Genomic DNA, 22,310 nt, shown 5'->3' on the forward strand with positions numbered 1-22,310 from the left:
CGAAAAAAGAAACAAGAATAATCCATTTTGTAGCAGCTTACGGGCATGTTTTTTACATCGAAGTGATTAGAGCCCAAAGTAAGCATCAATGCATTGTTTAGCCTTGTTAGTAACTATCACGACATAAATAAACACCGATGAAAGCATACCAGCATGAATGGAATAATAATTTTTTACACATGTTGCTAGATTCATGTCGTTATGTTGTTATTAGCTAGAATAGCTGTAAAATCCTAAAAGATAACTCCACACATATTATTTTACTGGGTCCGTTATGTCACTGGAGCTGACCAATTTCGTATTCGTGACAGGCTGATGTTGGCTTCGCTTTTGTTTCCGTTGACGTCCATACTCCCTTGTTTATAATGCGCCGTTTTTCACAGTTTTTTTTAAACCACAATCGACATGAAAAGAAAGGCTGATCTTATCGAATGACATTGAAACGCCATATGGCTGTGCACTGCAATCTTCCATTGTAGAATAACGAGCAGATAATGGAAAGTTTCAGTACACGTTCACTGATTGGTCGAAAACTTTTTTATGAGTGACTCAGTCGAAAAACACTAACATTGGGTCATTTGCATTCAAAATACATGCATTGGTAGATGGAGATTACAAGTTTGACTAGTGCCTAATCCCAAAAATATTATTCATAACAATTCACACTATCAAAAGATAAAATGAGTTTTTTCCTATTCAACTTACAACAACAGATAACGTCATGTTGTGATAAAATTGAACGTTACTAAAGTGGGATTAGCATCTCCTAAATTTTTTGTCACCAACGTTTTTTTTGAAAACCACAGTTGCTTTTAGGGGCAATCGGTATGAACATCACAGTAATAAGATCGCAACTTTTCGTTAAATGTTCGTTAACTGATAACCGTCGTTGAGCAACGACACGAATGCTTATCATCATGTGAAGCAGAAGTGATTACAAAAATAATTTGCCAAAATATCAATGGCCACCGATAATGAATCGACCAAAAAGCACAGTATAAAAATTACGGACCTTAGAGGAAATGACATTAAGCTTTAGTCTATCTGCATGTCCTTCTCTCCTGCATCATGAAAACTATGGGGGCAGTCGATACAAAATACCACTCTTCTCTGTACACGTTAATTGAGTTTTTTTTTAATGAGGCAGTTGAAATGAAAAGGCGCTGAGCCAGATGAATGTTAACAGTGCTCATTTTATTGCATGCAATTTTGACGTGTATAGCAAAATCCTTTTAATACTGCAATGAAACTTTTACAAATCACCATTTTTATAAAAAAAACTTACATCCTTTGAAAAGAATTTGCTTGTTTTTGAAAAACTCATGAACATTGGGTGTTGTCTTTATCAAACAACATGGCTGCTCAAACAATGTGACATTTCAAATTCACTAAATTCAAAAACATTCGAGGCAGAGTTGATAGCGGAAAACAAAAAATAATTCAGTAAAAGCTATACGATGATAGGTTGAAGCAAAAAAACAGGATGTGATTTGATTGACAATAACCTGTCCAAGATCAAATTCTCGATTAAAACAGCTCGGCACTAAGGCCTCTGACAAATTTTCAAAATCAGAGAGGATTTCGGGAAAAAATTACATGATATGACGTAACCAAACGCGTGACCTCGCACGAAAAGTCCCGTATTATAAAAGAAGCATTTCGTGCTGGAAGAAGGACAGAACGCCCAATATCATCAAACCATCGGCTGGATCATGAGAACCGTGGCAAAAATCCTCTTGCTCTTGCTTCTCTTGTTTGGAGTAATGCAAGAAGCGATCTGCTATAAAAGAATACTACGTAAAAGAAACGTACGCCGTACTTCTGTGATGTTAAAAAATGCTCGGGAATGTCGCTTCAAGGATAGAACTACCCAGAGTTGCCGCAGTCGTGAGCGAAGATTTCTTCAGGTAAGCTAGATTGCATTGTAAAATAAAGGAAAACTTCAGCATAGTAAAACTGGCCACGTTTTTAATGTTCATAGCTTATTTATAAAAGAAAGAGACATTTCGAGTAGGGTTTGATTCGCATTCACATACATGCATGTTTATGAATGTACACTCGAACGTCATTTTCATTCTCATCGTGTGAAGATTCGTCCATGCAACAGTGATTTAAATGTAGAGCACGTTAATACTGAAATCAATGCAATATGTAGCGCATATTTTATGTGCGAAACTCGTTTAGAGTTACAGAAATATATGTATGGTAGCTTCGCCACGAGAATCCCGGTCAAAAGAGCTATATGGTCACTTCGCTTGCATTATCGCATAGAAACAGAGTAGATTGACGAAATCCCTTTTTCAGGCAATTTTCAGTTTTAACTTCGAGACTCAATGTCGAGATTTTCCGTTCACGGCAAACTGGAGAACTCGCATCATAATAATAAAAGGCCTATTTAAAACATAAAATACTACTCATAAGTTGAATAACGAAAATAATTGTCTTATTGTAAAGGCAGTATTGTGTTGTATGAACTTCCAATTTCTGTATCTTGGCTGACGACGTTTTGTGGTCATGCTTTTTTCCACTTTGTTCATACATGCAGAGATTTATAGGGTGCCACTGTAATCCTCTATTATTGTGTTTACACTCGTCAAAATGCGGTTAGAGGGAATTACACACCATTTAGTTCTGCAGACAGTTTTGATTACTTTTTCGTTGATGTATTAAACCACTTGTTTGCATCAAATGGTAGAGAGAAAATAAATTTTGACAGTAAATATCATTCCCGATATGATCTGTCTTGAAGATCACAAAAACTACTTATATGTATATGTTTAGAGTACAAGTTTTGGTATTTTTAAGGACTTAAGCTATCACTGTACATAGTACTCTGTAAGGTAATTGTATTGCCCTTTATATACACTTCTAGTTGACGAATGTTTAACATGGGTGTGTACAAAAATAGTTGCTCGGTTCAAAATTACGCAAGGTTAATATGTTTGATCCTCGCTTAAATTGTTCCAAATGTAGACATAAACAACACAAAGCAAACGAGCCCAGAATAGTTTACAAAATTAAAGAACGAGATAAACGTTTGATAGAATTTTTTGGCAGTCAGAAGCGGTACTTTACACAAGAAGAAATTTGTACTGTTCTCCACCTACATTCCGGAATAGAAATGCTCTATTTGGAGAAACAATAACTGCAAAATATCTGGACACATATATAAGTGTAACAAAAAGGACAGAATTGTTAGTCCGGTAAGGAGGTATAAACAACGTTGTTTCTCGTAGCTTGAAATGCATAATCTTATTCTACGTCGAGAGCACTGAAAAATGCAACTTGTGTCTTAGGTAGAGAACGGAATATGGAACCAGAGCCCTAGAGCGGTAAGAAAGACATCAACCGCATTTTCAAATCACAAGACGCAACACAACACAAAAATTTGAAATAAGGCAAATAACTAAAAATCTTTCAAAATATTTACGGGGTCTAAACCGGAGCAAACACTTCATCGTTCTCGGAAACTTGTGGTTAAACAACAGATCACTATCCTTCAGGCTTTGAAGCTTTAAAGATGTTCATCGTTCGAAATTGTGACAACACATTGGATCGAATTTCATATATCAAAATTAGGCTACTATAAACATCTGCATTTTAATCGTATTAAACAAAACGTTTTCAACTGTTTTCGTTCGAAATTATAATTAGTTGTTGTTGACTAACACTCCTGTATTATATACGAAGAGTCTGCAACGCACATTTGGATATCACACAGACCAACACTCCTTTTGGGTTCGTGACTTGTTTGGGCGTTTTTTATGTTTCTATAAATGACCCCCAATAGACACCCTTGGACTTTGTCTCATGATTTTTTTTGGTGCTACCCAGTTTATTCCGAAGTGCGTATTGAAAAGAAAGGCAATGCATGGCTTAAACAAACTCAAAGTAGTTTGTCATTTTCGTCAGTCAATAATTATATCGTGCCCAATATCAGATTTCACCGATTTCGCATCAAAATCTATTTCCGGGCGACCGCCGAATCGAGATATAGCTGAAAACTTGAGAATGCGGCAAAAGCTGGTGTCCGGTGACAAGCAAACGACGACTGAACAGTCGTGCTGAGTTATTTGATGAAAAAATGAACATGATGCATCAGGCTTATAATTTGAATGCCGGACAATCTCATAACTAAACGACAGAAAAAGCTCAATGCGCGTCGTAGTACGTTTCAATCTCTCTTTGCAATGTATAATTCGGCGTGTTGGTGTAAATTAGAAGTTCTGTTGTGCCATGAGGCGATTATAGGGGCACTGCGCCTTGTGCAGGACTACCCTCGGCACATCACTAAATAATAAGCACTCTGTAAACACAGATTTTTCTCCTATACTTCAAACTTGTTTTGCATTTTTGCTTCGCCAAGCAAGTCCTCCGGAAAACCTTTATTTCACTTTGTGGGGGCAAGTACCATTCATGTGCTCACTCACAAACCACATGGCCGATCATTATGCCAAATTTGGTGGACGGCACCGTAGGATACCCTGCTGTGATCGCATTATCGAAAAAAACCATTTACGTAAAGGAAATTTTCGAAGTGACACATGTGATGAGCAAATCGTTCGTTCATGCCGCTGCGCACGCAGGTAAAAGTACAAAAAACCACATTGAAAAACTTTTGAAACCTAATGCCTTTGTTGCACGTCATCTAAACGTCATCCAAAGCGTCTCTTACGCAAATGTCCAAGTTAAATGCGCGCCAGCATTGTATAGTACGCGCGCAAAATATGTTAAAAAAGTCTCGCTCATGTTACAAACAAAGTCCCTTTCGTTCAAAAGAAGTTGATTCTACGAGTACTGAAGACTTCAACTGAGTCGACGTCAACTAACATCACACATGTTAACAATGTATAAATGCTACAAACGCAAATGTCTTTTGAACTGAAATATTCTATTCTTTGATCAACCTACCGAATATACCGGACGCAACACTGAGTGCATGTCACTGGTGCATGTCTGCTACGCTTGCCATTGCTCACGATTTCCCGATTCAAGTCGACGACAAAGCGCACTCGCATATTATGTACATTATAGGCACGTGCCGGATATCGCAGACACACGAGATTTTCAGAATTTCTTGTTATGTCGGCTATGCAACTCGCATGCGGATTTGAGACTGATCGGCCTGAACCGCGGGAAGTGTCTCACGAGAGACAGGTGTTTGCGCTCATTACTGCTTATGAAATGCACGTGCGTAAACTGAACGCACACGACGCTAAAGGAAACGCATTGAGATTTTTAGACAGACTTTCAGGGTCTATATCAAAAATTAAAAATCTCACGTGCACTGAACAGTATGTCGCACGTGGAAACCAAGGTTAAGAAAACATCAGTGCGCGTGTGTTTGATAAAAGTTATTCATTTTATTTTACAGATCTGAGGAAAGTGTGTACGCTCATCTTGAAAAATGCGAAGCTGCTCTCTTGGACAAGAATTAGAACACATTATAACGTAAACATTGAAAAGAAATGAAAAAGGATGAATGGATGATTTTAGCTGATTTAAAAATGCGCATTGATACAAGTAGAAGAAAGATGTAATCAAATAAAAGTTGAAAAATTGTATAATGTGGTTCATTCTCTTTTGTTTCTTTCTCAATAGTCAAAAGGCAAGCACGGGTTATTCACCATAAATTGTGTGTTGAACGATTGTTCTTAAGGTGTTTCATTGGGTAGTTAGTTTTGTCTTGTTCAAAAGCTTCGAACTGTGGTAAACAACTCCAAGCAATGTATCCTGCAATATTAAAGCAATATATTTTTTTAAAGCTCAAATACAATCAACTAGCATATGGAGTAAAATTTGTTGGTCTGGACCAAGGCTCACTCTTTAAATCATTAAATTACAGTAAGAATCTTTGCAGGCGACTTACCACCCAACAGAAACTAATCATTTTGCTTTCGTTTCGAAAAATATAACTCGCAAGCTTTTGCTCCTTCGGTATTTACCAACTTTTTGTTATAAATTATTGAGGTACGAGCTCGAAGCTCATGCATCGCAAAGACCGGAAGTAGCTAACACCTAAGACGTGCTCCAAGTGTCCACAACTCGAATGTATTCGGATCATATCACATAACTTCCATGTTTCGCGGTTCCACTTGAGATCATCACGAGTCATGACACGTGCTAGAAAAGCAAGTTAAAAATGATATGAAATCCACCTTAAATTCCCGAGTGTTTGCCGCATATGAAACTCATTATCATCCACGATGCTTGAGGGTAAAATATTACATGAAGATTTCATCGTATTGATAAAGCGATGGCAATAGTTCAAACAGCGAGACTCAGATATTTAAACCGAAGATCTTGCGCACTCGGGCCAATATATAGACTGTTTTCATACAATAGGCATTTAAAAAAATCGTTTCCGAAAATATTGACGCTTTCATGGGCATCTATAAAGTCGTTCCAAACTGCAACAAGTGACGTGTTATATAAGCACAGTAGACGGCAAAGACCAACGAATCAATCTGTTGCTGTCAGTACCACACTCCGCATTTTGCCTATCTATATGGAAGACGGTCAAAATGAGTAAAATCGACTTCTGTTTCCACAAGGTTAAATGGTTGGAATGTTATTAAACAAAAAGAATGATAGCATAATGCTTTAACCAGCAACTGCAAACAATAACGACCTTATCTAACAACATTTGAGAAATTAACCTTCCACTCCTTTTCCTTGTAAACGAGACAAGTTTACTCAAAAGCAGAGAGCCTTATGCGCTACAAGTTCCGAGCTTGTGACCGGTATAGCAGAGTTAAAAGTTCTCTGTTCAGTTCGAGCTTTGTCCATATGAACTGTTTAGCATGCTTCCAAACAAAAATGAGCAGGAATATTCAGTTGATTAATCTATGATAAATCTTTTACCTTTTAACTCTGCTGTACCGGTCACAAGCCCGGGACTTGTAGCGCATAAGGCTCTCTGCTTTTGAGTAAACTTGTCTCGTTTACAAGGAAGAGGAGTGGAAGGTTAATTTCTCAAATGTTGTTAAATAAGGTCGTTATTGTTTGTAGTTGTTGGTTAAAGCATTATGCTATCGACTTCTATTTACGAAGATATCGACGTATATTTACGTTTTGCGGAGAAGCATAGCCTTTCACTCTTTCTTGGATTCCGATGCATCAATTTTTATTACAATTCTCAATCGTTGAAATCGTGTGAAAATGTTTTCAAGAATTCTAAGGATTAGCTCCTATAACACCCCCATCGAATTTTTGGAAATAAAAGCGATCGTGTCAATTGCCTGGAAAGTGTTTCAACACGATCGTCTCTGTCTGATCGTGTTCTGTAGGCCATCTTTCAAGTGATCGCCATGATGTATCGCAATCAGCATTAAAGGCAAAGCTTCGCAGTGGCTACGCTGCTATGCAAAGTCACCGCGAAGGGACGAAACTGTATGAATGACTTTCACGACACGCGCGAACTTTTTGAACAGATGTCGAAATAGACAGATATGATCTTGTGTTTTAGGATCGAGATTGCGATTGATAGACCTACGATTGAGTGATAAAAAAGAAAATTGCTTCTCCCTAAAGAACTACGGCGATATCAAAAACACGGGTTGATTTAAATAATTATATCTACATTTGTTAAAGATTGCAGATTGAAAACATCAAGCTAAAAAGATAACAATGATAGTCAAATCGTACATAAAACACACAACTACGACTCGTTGCTATTGACAAAGACACAAAACCTGCACAGGGCAGATGTTCATTTTACAATGATATGCTTTTGAAGCTAAGTGTAGCGATGGCTCGTATAGTTAACTCTAAAGACAACAGTCAATTTCACAAACGCAACTTTTCAACGTCAAGTTTGTTTAAAATAAATGGAACAAAACTACACATATATGAGTAAAGCGTCATGTAGCAAGTTTTGAGAAAGTGTTTCGTGAAAGTTTTCTTGACTGAGGAGCAAGTTCTACTAATAGGTAATAGACATCCCCGTGGAACGAAAAGCATTCCCTTATGAAGGAAAACTTCTCATTTTCATGCTTCAATTAAGCTTTCGTTTCAAACGCAAACAAAAAATAAAAATTCTCAAGGAAAATTCAGCGTTCAACGTTCATTAATATTTCCATAAGCACGCGTTTTGCCTATCAAATTATTACAAACGTTTAGAGATTAGCATCGTTTTCATTAACAATCCGCGATTCTTATTTGAATATATGTTGGCCAAGTATTGTCAAACATGCTCAAGTCATTACTATATTTGACACTATAATCCCCGTACAACTGCTGTGAGCTGTGAAACTCGTGATCAGGAAGAACATTGAGTTGAAGGCACAAGTTTTTTTAAGACGAATGCTATGCAAATTTCATTTAAATGCCATACAAAGAGAAGCGTTTGTGCAAATGGCATGGGAAAGGGAGTCGCTTGCTTCCTTTGTTTGAACATGAATCTTTCTAAAGGACACGCGTCGTATTGTTAGATTGCGCAGTGTTCAAATATAAAGTATCTGATAATTACGTCTTGGCTCGTTCAAGCAGCTTTTGCCAATGATTTCATCAGGCAACGGTTTAAATTTTAATTATATGCAGTTGTACGGGGTCACTTTACATTTCGTCACCCATAGTCACAAAATTGCTGTGAAGATTCAAACGATTTAAATCACAATTCACTGATGTAGAGAAAGACGAATCGGACAGACAACCTACAATAAATTTTTCCCATTTTTGACGATCCATTTAAAGTGCATCGTTTTTAGATATTTCGACAGCTCGGTTTCGACAATTTCTCATAAAACTATCTTTTTCTCTCCTCAATATTGTCATGTACATACGCCGAAAATTGCGAAACCGTCTCTCTATTATACAAGTTGAAGCATAGCACGAATCAAATACGACAAGCGTATACATGAATGCTACCTTCGCCGAGTTCATTTATCGCCATGTGGGATAATTGACGTAATAACGTAAAATGACAGGGATTCGGTGTTAAAGAACTGAAGGAGCCGTATCTTATAAACACTCATTACGGAAAATCCCTAAGCATTTCTAACTCGCAAAAGCCGGTTCTTCACATTTTCTATAATATGGCGTGTAAACAAAGCGAATTTGCTGAATTGATCATTGAATGATTTCGTTTTCCCAGCATCATTCATGCAATGCCATATTTTGTCATGCCCGCGAGCGGGTCATGTCGACAGCCTACAAACATTAGCACCTAAAACTGTATGGGACTCTTCTCCAAGAAACTGGAAGTCGCATACTGGTTTATTTTAATAACATGGCTCACATTCAACGAAATATTTTGGCAGCCGTCGACATCTTTACCTGGCAAGCATGCCGCTTGGCTCCGGTCACGTTGTACAAAAGGACATGAGAGTTGAAACCTCGTGTTTCCTTTATCGCGTAATCGTGTGTTGCCAGGCTTGTAATCGCGCATCTGTAACATGCTTTATTACAAGACAAAAGCCAAAGCAGATGTTTCCCCGTGCACAAGCTGAGAAGGATCTCTCGATCATTATACAATCCAAGAGAAGACAGGTGTAATTTTCGAAATGATTCCCACATTGCTTCAGCATAAAAGACAACATCTTTTGCGCTTCGTCAATCAATCTCAAAACTTCGACTATTCGAAGAAGAAAGTGGAAAGGGCGGCCGGCGGCCGAACGGGAAAAAGAAAGAAACTTATACTGATGTCTCGAGGTCGAGATTGAGAAATTTCAAAATCGTATCGATTGTTGATACTTAAAAAAATATATATTCATTACGCTAAAAATCAAGATTTTTCCTTGGAAAAAGCAACAAAGAGATCGCAAGCTCTTAAGGTAATTACACACAGATTTTAACTAATGGAAAGGAACTCAAGAGGCAACTCTGATCAATCGTCCCAAGCCCGTGACTGTCTTTTGAACCAATGGAATGGATGGAAGAACCAACGGTTCGCGACAGCGAGTTATGGCCAACACAACACGAGCAGAAATTACTCGGGCAAGAAAGGAAAAAATTTAACTCAACGCAAAAGCGCTTCAGTTAGTGAACACGTTTTTGCGGTCGAAAGCGACCGTAACTTAATAAGAAATCGTGGACATGGAAATTCTCAAGTTAACGAAACTAATCGTGGTACGGCGAAGAGGAAAAACCACTCCACGGAAGCGTCGTTGAACATTGAATGGGATTGTATTGACTCGTTTCACGAATTCGCAGTTTTCATGGACAAAATTAATCCAATATGCCCGGCAGAGCATTTAGATACGCCAGAAAAACTCATGAAGATGTTAGTTTTTTAAGAAAATGACAGAGTTAATAAATTTGTAAATAAATATGTCTAGGTCAAATGAAGCTATAAGATTTTGTTTTTCTACATTATGTTTTGTAGATTATTTTTCGTCATTGAAGCTTTTCCGGCTTTTGTACATTGTGTTTTATAGATTATGGTTTGACATTGATGCAGAGATAGCTTTTCCGGGTTTTGTACGTACATAAACTTTGTAAATGATTTAAGTGAAGATTGGACTTCTCCTTCGAGATATTGATGGAAAATGAAGATTTCCAACTACCTTGGCGCCAAGTCTTTCAACGTAAACATTGAATTTTTCAAGTATAGCAATATTTTTTCGCTCCTTTATCGAATTTGCCCAAAATCTGTCGGCATTGAAAGATCGAACGTCGCACGGACATTATCAATACCAAACACATTATCACTACCGCCATTTTCATATCTCTTAATTTATTGCTTTGAGATATTATTGGCTGCAACATGATCATTATTGACACTCATACGCTTTAAAGCGATAACTCATCATCAGTTGCATCAATCAATGCTAACTATCTTGAATGTAATTCCAAGTCTCCTTGTTTATAATTGGTTGAAAAGTCAAAAGGTGTGATTCCCTCGGCAAAATGTTCACTTAACACTTTCGTTTAAGCCAAATTTTCTTCTGCGCATGCTTGCATGCCTTTACCTATTACAGTTTTCCGTCCATACCGGGCAGAGGAAATCCAGATGCGATGCAGTTAAGCTTTCTATCTTTCAAAGTGAATTAATGAACGAAAAAATTTGTGCTTGGCGATATTTATTAAAACAGTCTTATTTAAAATTTCTTATGAAAAAACTTGAAAATTATGTGAGTGTTTACATGTGTAAAGCATACGTATGTTGTTTGTACCTACAAGCCGTAGCTGTTGCCCATTTCATATAAAAAAATTTATCGCGTGTTTATCTCCCATGCATTGTAAAGCTGGAGTTTCGTATTTTCAGTGTTTTTTTTCGTGGTTTTTTTGCACAACGATCAACATAGTACAGCGAACAAAAACCACGAAAAAACGTAACACAGCTTCACATTTTGACTGACGCTCGCGTTGTAGTTTTTTTCAATTTTCTAACATTCTAGCGATGACTTTGTCTTGAATTGTAGGCGACGAATGCGTTTATTGTGCAAGGTATATGGTGTAAAGGAAAACCACCATTGAACATGGCGAGCATTTAGCTATGGTGCGGTGCAAGTACTGTTACAAAAAAACAACAAAGTGCAGGGTTTGAACCAGGAAGTATCGTTAACATGTTTATGGTGCTTGATCGTCCAGATTAGAAGAGTCCCGAGGTCTGTCTACATCGACGACGACAAGTGTCTAACACAAACAGTTCTTTTCAGTCAGGACAGCACTGAACTGTACGACCAACAGCTAAAAAGAAAGCAACAGCTTAATCTTACCTTATCTCGACCAATCAAATATCGAAACTGAAAAGCAACAAGCACGACGCTGTATTCCTCATTGGAAAACATTTATTCCGAAGCACGTTGAACTTTCTCGAAAACATCCGTTTCTTACCTTGACGTGGATGTTATTTAGAAAATCGGTAACCAGAAGAAGGTGGCGCAAGACTGACCAACTTCACTTTGGGATAAGAAGGTGCTGTTGCAAGCTTACGCTTTTTTTCAATTTGGGTCAACGGTTTCAACCTCCTGCTGACATCATCCTGTTCCTCGGTGAAATCCTTTTCAGTTTTGATGTTTGTTCGAGTCTCGGCGCTTTGTTCGTCTACGGTATTTACGTTAGTTGGTGCATTAGTCTCAACTATTGAGAAAGGTTCTTGTGTGTCGCTTGTGCGCATGACCTGTTCCAACTGTTCGTTGGCACGTTGAACTTGCTCGTCGATACATCGGAACTGCCACTTCCACGCGACTCTGTACAGGAATGGGCGTAGGTCAAATCTATCATGGTGAAAAACATATGTTAAAAAAAAGGAAAACATTTGAGCATGATCGTTTTATTGAGAGATGCTAACTAATTCGAAATATGTTAAATGTCTGTGTAAAACTTGTAGTACGTTAAATGTCTGTGTAAAATTTGTAGTACGTTAAATGCCTGTGTAAAACTTGTAGTATGTTAAATGTCTGTGTAAAACTTGTAGTACGTTAAATGTCTGTGTAAAACTTGTAGTACGTTAAATGTCTGTGTAAAACTTGTAGTACGTTAAATGTCTGTGTAAAACTTGTAGTATGTTAAATGTCTGTGTAAAACTTGTAGTACGTTAAATGTCTGTGTAAAACTTGTAGTACGTTAAATGCCTGTGTAAAACTTGTAGTACGTTAAATGTCTGTGTAAAACTTGTAGTACGTTAAATGTCTGTGTAAAACTTGTAGTACGTTAAATGTCTGTGTAAAACTTGTAGTACGTTAAATGTCTGTGTAAAACTTGTAGTACGTTAAATGTCTGTGTAAAACTTGTAGTACGTTAAATGTCTGTGTAAAACTTGTAGTACGTTAAATGTCTGTGTAAAACTTGTAGTACGTTAAATGTCTGTGTAAAACTTGTAGTACGTTAAATGTCTGTGTAAAATTCGAGGTGTGTTAAATGCCTGTTTGTTAAGGCCGATTTCCATTCAGTGCAAATTATCCCGCGATCGACTTTTTCATATCACTTTTTTTCAATTGTATTCACATTGTTGCACACAATTCAAAAGAAAGTGTTCGCAAAAAGACGATCGCGCGAAAACTTGCACCGACTGGAAATGAGCCAAACGTCAGGGGCACCAACATCCAATATTGATAAATTATTTTACTTTGACGGAATTCACAGCCAATCGTGTCTAATTAGTTTGCACTGACGGTATTACCAACAAATCGTATTTAATTGTTTACCTTTAACATCGTACACAACGGAAAAAATTTTGCTGTAACGCTATCCACAGCCAATCGTGTACACGTATACCGATATCGCTTTGACAAATTTTCCTTGCTATTTTTTACGATACAGTAAAAACGAGACTCAATGTACGTGCACTTTTGTCTCACCTGTTGTCATCTGGGGAATAAGATTGCGCGTGGTAAGCTGGAGTAATCACGGTCATTTTGTGCCGGTTTATGGCGTAATATTTGAAAAACTTTTTCACTTTCTCGGCAATCACAGAAGGTTCGTGTCTTCTGCGCCATGAATCGCACAGTTTGCAAAACATGCGATATGGCCCGCACGAGTGTATCTTGCGAAGGCTCCCGAATACCGACAACTCTTCGTATGTCATCCCCATATCCTCCTGGTGTATGAGAAAATACACAAGAATGAACGAATTTCGCAAGCATTACGTACGTTGGTGCAGTACTTGTAATCTGAATTTCACTGATTAGATAACGGATTCCACATACAGGATTCCATATTCCACGTAAACTGAATTTGAAACATTAAATACCACATTACCTCATCCATCTGTTGGATTTGACCGTTAGCCAGGGGCTCGAGCTCGGCGGCAGGTGGTGCATCCAGTATGGATATGAGCGAGGTAAAGTGAAAATTCTCCATGCAATAGAGCACGAATGATCTTAAATCCGCCTTACTGATGCTACCGATGGGATTTAAATCGGCACTCGAGCAGTCGTATTTCGTCAAATATCCACGCAAGCTAGGGAAAAAATAGAAGAAAGATTGACGATTTGTTCAAATAGACGATACGATGTTTTTATAAACACATGGTAGCAAGGAAACATATTCTAACTACCGATAAAAGGTTCATGTTCAACTCAATATTTGAGGAACTAACTAGACTGTTTTCCATTTAGCAATATTTCGAATTTAACGCAAGTTCATCATCATACTCGCAGTTTTTCAATTCAGAGTCGGATAATGAACTTGCAAAAAATTCGAAATATTACTGTCTTGTTTGTTTTTCAAATATTGAGTTAAACATGCACCTTTTATTCGGTGTATGTTTCTTATTATACTACATAAAATTGTCGGCCGGTAAATGGATTCTATTATAACAACCAACAAATGGTTTTATGTTCTTGCAAACTACTAGTCTAAAGGCTCTTTTCCACTCAACGCAAAACATACCCGCGAGTTACTCGCAGGGAGCTTACCATGATTTGCAGCACAGTTATTTGAACAAAATTTGTCGATCGCGCGAACAAAATCGCAAGCTCGCAGCGAGAGCATTTTGCGATGAGTGTAAAAGAGTCTTAAGTCCATGGTTTTATCGCTGGTTGCAAAAGAGAACTTTTCCCCTCCTAACAAACAGTTAGAAAACAATTCTGTGTTTTTTCTTGGCACTTGTAAAGCAGAGCATTCTAACTTCAAAAAACCAGTCCAAGTCTATGGTTTTATTGGTGGTTATAAAGTAGACAATTCTCTCATCTAGGAACAAGTCAAAGTTCTATTTGTGGTTATAAAGTAGACATTTCTCTCATCTAGGAACAAGTCAAAGTTCTATTGGTGGTTATAAAGTAGACATTTCTCTCATCTAGGAACAAGTCAAAGTTCTATTGGTGGTTATAAAGTAGACATTTCTCTCATCTAGGAACAAGTCAAAGTTCTATTGGTGGTTATAAAGTAGACATTTCTCTCATCTAGGAACAAGTCAAAGTTCTATTGGTGGTTATAAAGTAGACATTTCTCTCATCTAGGAACAAGTCAAAGTTCTATTGGTGGTTATAAAGTAGACATTTCTCTCATCTAGGAACAAGTCAAAGTTCTATTGGTGGTTATAAAGTAGACATTTCTCTCATCTAGGAACAAGTCAAAGTTCTATTGGTGGTTATAAAGTAGACATTTCTCTCATCTAGGAACAAGTCAAAGTTCTATTGGTGGTTATAAAGTAGACATTTCTCTCATCTAGGAACAAGTCAAAGTTCTATTGGTGGTTATAAAGTAGACATTTCTCTCATCTAGGAACAAGTCAAAGTTCTATTGGTGGTTATAAAGTAGACATTTCTCTCATCTAGGAACAAGTCAAAGTTCTATTGGTGGTATGAAGTAGACATTTCTCTCATCTAGGAACAAGTCAAAGTTCTATTAGTGGTTATAAAGTAGACAATTCTCTCATCTAGGAACAAGTCAAAGTTCTATTGGTGGTTATAAAGTAGACAATTCTCTCATCTAGGAACAAGTCAAAGTTCTATTGGTGGTTATAAAGTAGACAATTCTCTCATCTAGGAACAAGTCAAAGTTCTATTGGTGGTTATAAAGTAGACAATTCTCTCATCTAGGAACAAGTCAAAGTTCTATTTGTGGTTATAAAGTAGACAATTCTCTCATCTAGGAACAAGTCAAAGTTCTATTAGTGGTTATAAAGTAGACATTTCTCTCATCTAGGAACAAGTCAAAGTTCTATTGGTGGTTATAAAGTAGACATTTCTCTCATCTAGGAACAAGTCAAAGTTCTATTGGTGGTATGAAGTAGAATATTCTCACTTATAACTACAAGTCAAAATACGAGGTTTAATCGTTGGTTGTAAGAGAGAAGATCGTCCTTGCAAACTCCCTTTAAAGTCTATGGTTTTCCTTACCAAACTACAATGGTTAAAAATTAGAGATTACGGCAAATAGGTCGCAGCCGTTACTAAATCAAACGAAACTCATCTCCCGCCATCTAACCTTTCATCTGTGTTTGCAGAGCCAAGAACCAACAGTCCAACATTTCTACCTCTTACCCACATAATAAGTTGAGCGAAAAGATAAGCCAAAACCATGCGTATACGCGCTTGAATGTTCTGCATCGCGAGATTCTCTCTGTCCGTACCACCGTTCACCCCAAATTGAGGCATTCTTCCAGTGAAAGCAGAGAACACACCAAGGAAAGCAAGCACAATGTTGTCGATTTTTAAATCTAAACGTGCCAAAAAAAATCATTTATTATCATTTGCAATCATTTATGATCAATCATAATCTTCTGGAATCGTTCATAATTCATTCATAATCGATTTCGGTAATTCATAATAATTTGGAAGCATTCGTGGATGATTAAAAAATCATAATTTATTCATAATCAGTGTCGGTGATTCGTAATCATTCTTCATAATTAAAGTGTTCAAATTAAACATTTAGAATCATTTACGATCATTTACAATCATTCATAGTTCTTTTACAAACAACGTCGGTAGCTATAGTCATTCCTTATCATTCAAATTAATATTTTATGAACATTCATGATTTGGAATCATTCATAATTCACTCATTCCAAGTTATTCATAATCATATTCAATCAATGAAAAGCATAGAAATTGATCTTTTACGATAAAATGATTCGAATTGCAAAATTCTTATTTTGGAATAAGCAACGTCGAGAAAGAAATAGACAAAATGTCCTTTTTTTACAATATAGTGATTAGGGTTGGGCGATGTTTCGATAAATCGATTTATTGCGTTATTTTCCTTACGCGGTTATCGTATCGAAGGAGGAAACTTGAGTAACGATTTATCGAAGTCATCGTCATGTTTGATGATTATTATGATATTGCTTTGATTTTGTGTACATTTAGCTTTTATAAAACCTGAAATGATTATTTTTATTGCGAAAAATTGTTGCTCAAACACGAATTTACCAAAATAATACTACAGAAAAGTACATAAGTTGGAATTAATCACTGATATTTATGTATTGATCGCTGAACAATAAAAATGCAGGCTTTGCTTGCGGTGTGTGCCCACGGCATTTGTGTCAGCGGGTAACTGTTATTGAATATTAAGGAACTATCATAAAACTTTACTTTGCTGTTTATGTTTAGTTCATTTTATTGATCAAAATTTAAAAATTATGTGGTGCTTTTTCTATTGTATTTATCACGATATTATCGAATATCGTGATAATTTCCTTAAAAATGACCGTGAGCTGATTGTTTGATTATCGCCCAACCCTTCTAGTGATTCAAGCAAGAATCATTGCTTGCACTAAACAGGCCGAACGCAAACACTAGACTTTTGTCAACAAAAGCCGTTATTTCTGAAAAATGGGCTGGCAGAATTTGATACTAAAAACGTGAAATTCCTTGCAGCGCGCACGGCAAAGTTTAGATGAAGAAACTGGTGAAATTGCGCAAATTAGTATTCGAAAACGCCGAAGAAAATACTTCAAAAATTGAGATGAATTTGGAAAACCAATATTTTTCATCCTAATACGTGCCATCCTTTAAAAAGGAGTTCCAGGCCTACAGCTTCAACCGGATCAACATATATGGTTAGCGGTCCTTACCCATATGATAACTGCCCACATCACTAGCCAATTCTTTGGCACGAGTACGCGTTTCCTCCGAGGAATTTTCACTACCCATATAACACGTAACGAAGATACGATTGGCAAACTCGTTCGGGTTGGTCGGTATATATCCCGTATCTCCCACTATCCTCCTAACATCCTCTAGTACCTGTGCATTCCCATTGTTCACCGCCTGACAGACCAAACGCGACATAGAAGCAACCAAACAGGCGACGGATGAGCTATCAATACCTGTTGGTGATTTCATAAAAATAAATGTTCGTGATTTAGTTTTTAGCGTAACTGTTATCGTTGTTTATAAATTAAAACAATAAAACGCGTGCGGTGATTGGTCTAGAGCCGTGTTAGCATTAGCCTGTGCAAAACACATCTGAGTTCAACAAATCAAATCAATCAAAACAATCAATCAGTCAAAGAGAATTTGCAAATCGATCATGAATACATTTTAGAGGACAAATTAAATTTGTCCTTCTCGCATTATTGTTATTTTATAAAAGAAATAAAAGATGTTTTTTGTGTTTGCACTGGCCTATGCAAACCTCGGAGACATTTGTGAGAACTCTCGAGCAGGTGCTGACCCTCGACATTCGGTCTCGGGCTTCCACTAATCTGCTCTCGAGTTCTCCCAAAAGTCTCCTCGGTTTGCATCAGCCCGTGCAAACACGAAAACATCTTTTATTTCTTAAATATATCATGGCAACTTCCCGCTCACAACCGCTTTATCACGTCATACTTATAATAATCACACTGTACTTACACTCTCAACATCATCGTATCCCCAATATCCACATTCCTACTCATACTTCCCAACAGTCACTTTCACGCATCATCGTATCCCCAATATCCATTCCTTCTCATACCAACAGTCACTTTCACGCATCATCATTATCCCAATATCCATTCCACTTTCCTTTCCAGTCACTTTCACGCATCATCATCCCCAATATCCCATTCCATAATTCATCATCATCATTGTCCCCAATATCCACATCCTTCTCATACTTCCCACACTTTCACGCATCATCGTGTCCCCAATATCCACATTCCTACTCATACTTCCCAACAGTCACTTTCACGCATCATCGTGTCCCCAATATCCACATTCCTACTCATACTTCCCAACAGTCACTTTCACGCATCATCGTATCCCCAATATCCACATTCCTTCTCAAACTTCCCAACAGTCACTTTCACGCATCATTGTATCCTCGATAACCACAATCTTACGTCATAATGCCGATTGTTCCCATATGTCGCTGTAGAATACCACGTGGATATCCCTTCCCAGAGCTAATTGTATTCCTTCAATTCCTGTTCTTTTTACCCACAAACAACTTACCTCCACTGAGCGGCAAGAAGAAACCAGCCATACCACTCCGCCTCAAGTAATCCCACATCCAACAAGCGGGACCAAGACTTATCTCTTCCTCATTAGTAAGCACTTTAATTTCCACGGGCTCATTTACGGGCATGAGCGGGTCATCCTTGCACAAGTATTGATCAAGGTAAAGCCGATGATATCGCTTATCCGACTTGGCGGCCTGTTTTTGACACGAACTAGTCTTTCCTAAGGAAACAATACAATAGCAATCCTTCGACAAATGAATTACAAGTGTTTAAACGGTACATTTTTATTTTTATATTGACAGAAACTTCTTTTATACAAAAAACCGGTCGAGCTATCTGTAACCGCGGGCAATTCCTTGAAATAAAGCCTGAAGGGAAATATGTTTAAAAAGTTTGTATGATGTGTGATATAACGTATGATGAAACGTCTATTTCAATTCAAGATAGAATTATTGAATGTAGCGATTCAAGTATTTTTCATTACTTTGCTGTATGAAAGGACAAATGTGACATTTTTGAAATCAATAAAGCAAATGTCAATTTTCGCAAGTCACACAGGTGACACAGCACAGTGGGCTTTTTATCTCTGAGAAGGATGGTAAAAAATATAACAGAATATGATTTGTCAGTGTTTTGTTCACGTCAGCGTCTATGTCAATTCGAAAACGGAGTTGGTTAATAGCTCCATACAAAATAGCGGAGATTACGTGAAGAATAGATTTACCCCGGTACGTCGAAACGTGAATAATAGATTTACCCCGGTACGTCGAAACGTGAATAATAGATTTACCTCGGTACGTCGAAACGTGAAGAATAGATTTACCTCGGTACGTCGAAACGTGAATAATAGATTTACCCCGGTACGTCGAAACGTGAATAATAGATTTACCTCGGTACGTCGAAACGTGAAGAATAGATTTACCTCGGTACGTCGAACGTGAAGAATAGATTTACCTCGGTACGTCGAAACGTGAAGAATAGATTTACCTCGGTACGTCGAAACGTGAATAATAGATTTACCCCGGTACGTCGAAACGTGAATAATAGATTTACCCCGGTACGTCAGAAACGTGAAGAATAGATTTACCCCGGTACGTCGAAACGTGAAGAATAGATTTACCCCGGTACGTCGAAACGTGAATAATAGATTTACCCCGGTACGTCGAAACGTGAAGAATAGATTTACCCCGGTACGTCAAAACGTGAAGAATAGATTTACCTCGGTACGTCGAAACGTGGCGAATAAATTTACCTCGGTACGTCGAAACGTGGAGAATAAATTTACCTCGGTACGTCGAAACGTGGAGAATAAATTTACCTCGGTACGTCGAAACGTGGCGAATAAATTTACCTCGGTACGTCGAAACGTGGAGAATAAATTTACCTCGGTACGTCGAAACGTGGCGAATAAATTTACCTCGGTACGTCGAAACGTGGAGAATAAATTTACCTCGGTACGTCGAAACGTGGAGAATAGATTTACCTCGATACGTCGAAACGTCATTCAAATCCAAGGTTGCCGTGACCACCTCAACTTCTTGGAGAGAAAAATTCTCCCCTTGGGCAACAACTTCGCCATTGACGGCGATAAACGAGCATCCGTCGAAGTAGATCCGACCACCGTCACATCCTCTCGCATTAGCATACAAGTACACGCCCCCGGTCTAAAGTCAAAATGATTACCCCCCTGAATCATGTTTTCCATTTATAAAATAATCTTTGCGTTGGCATGACCAGGGGGGGCAACACCCCAATATTTTCTTTACTATGTTCTTCATTTTTAAAACTCAAAATATTCTTAACGTCAAAATGTAATTTAAAAGTTATATCAAGGGAAATTCGTCACAAAAAATATCATGCTAGTGCCACTGGTTAAGACCAAAAGCTTTGCTGAGAGAAGGAAATTCAGGGAGTTAATATTGCAATCCTAATGATGGTCAGCTTTGGCAAAATCATCTGACATTACTCATTGTCATCAGCATTGGGGGCTTAAGTGTTGTAAAAAAACACCAAGCAACATCTTATTCTAATAAAAAATAAAAAATTTCACCTTCTTCGTTGCACTCTGAATCAAGTCTATTTTCTTCTGAAGTTTTTTCAGTTCATGATAGCTTCCACTTGGGTTGGTGAATATTTCAATACCATCAAGACCCATGTGTACGCTCGGCGAATTCGGGACGAACATTTCCTCGCATAATTCTGTTCCGAAAGTGGCATCATTGGTAGAGATAACTGCATCGCCAAAGGGAACACTTGTTTGCCCAGTTATCTCCTTGATGCTCTTGGGTAGCATAAAATCCTCTGTTTGCCTTGTCTGGGAGCAAATATGGCAAAACTAGTCATTGAGCATGTTGTAAGCACTCATAATTGCCAAAATAGTCATGCAACAAAAATATACCAGCACTCCTCAATTACTAGATGATTGCTACTCAACTAACATCATCGTTGATAAAAGGCAGGAAAATTGCAGCAACCTTGAGACTTTTGTAAACAATCATTGGGCTAACACAAAGTAAATTTAAAAATTTTGAGATAAACAAAGTTTTGGTTGCATTTTCATTGTCATTAACAAGAAGCCTGTTGCTAGCCCAAGAACTATAACAAGGAACCTTTCATGCAAGAAACCATATGTACCTTTTCCCAAGGTGAAAACCATCGAAGCTCGCGATAGTTGCCATCATTTGCCATTATCATTTTAGGCCGAATCAACAATATCTTGCAATTGTAAAATATCACCCTGCAATTGTATCGCACATTCTTGTGCTTGACTGGCATGCCGATGTCACAGATAATATCCTGGGCAACTGGAGACTTAAGAATACTTTCCAGAACTTGAAATGAGTGCATGAATGTATCATCCTCGAAAAAATGATCCTCGCAACTATAACCTGTGTAAATACATTGAATATACTTCATTGAGGGTAGGCATGTTCAACACGACCGAGCTGTCACCTGACAGCAGACGAAACAAGAAAATTTCAGTTATTTTGAGACTATTTTCGAAACACTTTGTTTGAGCATTTAAGCACTTCGTAACTTTGATTTGTTAAAATGCTAACACGTACATTTAACGAGGAAAGACTCATACTATTGCTGTTTCACTTTCGCTATGTATCTTTCGTTTTGTTAAATACCAGCTTCGGCCTCTCGATTGAGCAAAATTAACGATGAAATTTAAATTTATTGCAAGACGCAAGAAAGCATCTAGGTTCAAGATAAACTTTGCGAGTCCTACACAAAACAAAGTATGAATCCAAAGACAATTTCGGTTCGAATAAAATCATCTCACCTGACACTTCCAACTCTGGACCCAATCTGTAGCAAGCCCCTTTTTCTTTCGCTTCGCCAATACTTTGTAGGATTCGCTTCAGATTGCCTTCAAAGTCCAAGGCCCATTGATTTAGCGAGCACACAGCTAGAGTAATCTTTCTACAAGCCATCACGGAAGAGCTTCGACAATTTTGAATGAATGGACACTGTGCTTTCGCTTCGTGAATCATATTGGAATGTTATTGTTTTGAATTTAGTC

The 22,310-nt window shown here is 37.7% G+C and overlaps 1 protein-coding gene and 1 long non-coding RNA gene across 3 annotated transcripts; one reads left to right on the forward strand and one right to left on the reverse strand.

The window, feature by feature from the left end:
- The first annotated feature begins 1,610 nt into the window (after window positions 1-1,610).
- On the forward strand, window positions 1,611-5,564 carry LOC124438384. Its single transcript, XR_006946067.1, has 2 exons — window positions 1,611-1,907; window positions 5,375-5,564. It is a non-coding gene; the product is annotated as an uncharacterized LOC124438384 (long non-coding RNA).
- A 165-nt stretch (window positions 5,565-5,729) lies between these two features.
- LOC124438382 (glutamine-dependent NAD(+) synthetase-like) lies at window positions 5,730-22,304 on the reverse strand. Of its 2 annotated transcripts, none has more exons than XM_046988514.1 (11): window positions 22,071-22,304; window positions 21,416-21,669; window positions 20,832-21,095; window positions 20,265-20,445; window positions 18,774-19,001; window positions 17,411-17,665; window positions 15,817-16,048; window positions 13,645-13,846; window positions 13,245-13,483; window positions 11,779-12,161; window positions 5,730-6,123 (listed from the first exon to the last, which is right to left on the reverse strand). In XM_046988514.1, exons 1-10 carry the CDS (start codon window positions 22,279-22,281, stop codon window positions 11,792-11,794), a joined length of 2,436 nt encoding a protein of 811 aa, XP_046844470.1. In that variant the 5' UTR covers window positions 22,282-22,304; the 3' UTR covers window positions 5,730-6,123; window positions 11,779-11,791. The 2 variants fall into 2 exon arrangements, with proteins under 2 accessions (XP_046844470.1, XP_046844469.1); XM_046988513.1 differs by lacking the exon at window positions 5,730-6,123 and adding an exon at window positions 11,005-11,631.
- Window positions 22,305-22,310: the final 6 nt, after the last annotated feature.

This window comes from Xenia sp. Carnegie-2017, unplaced genomic scaffold (genome assembly GCF_021976095.1).
Source record: "Xenia sp. Carnegie-2017 unplaced genomic scaffold, XeniaSp_v1 HiC_scaffold_19, whole genome shotgun sequence".
In the NCBI taxonomy this organism is placed as follows: domain Eukaryota; kingdom Metazoa; phylum Cnidaria; class Anthozoa; order Malacalcyonacea; family Xeniidae; genus Xenia; species Xenia sp. Carnegie-2017.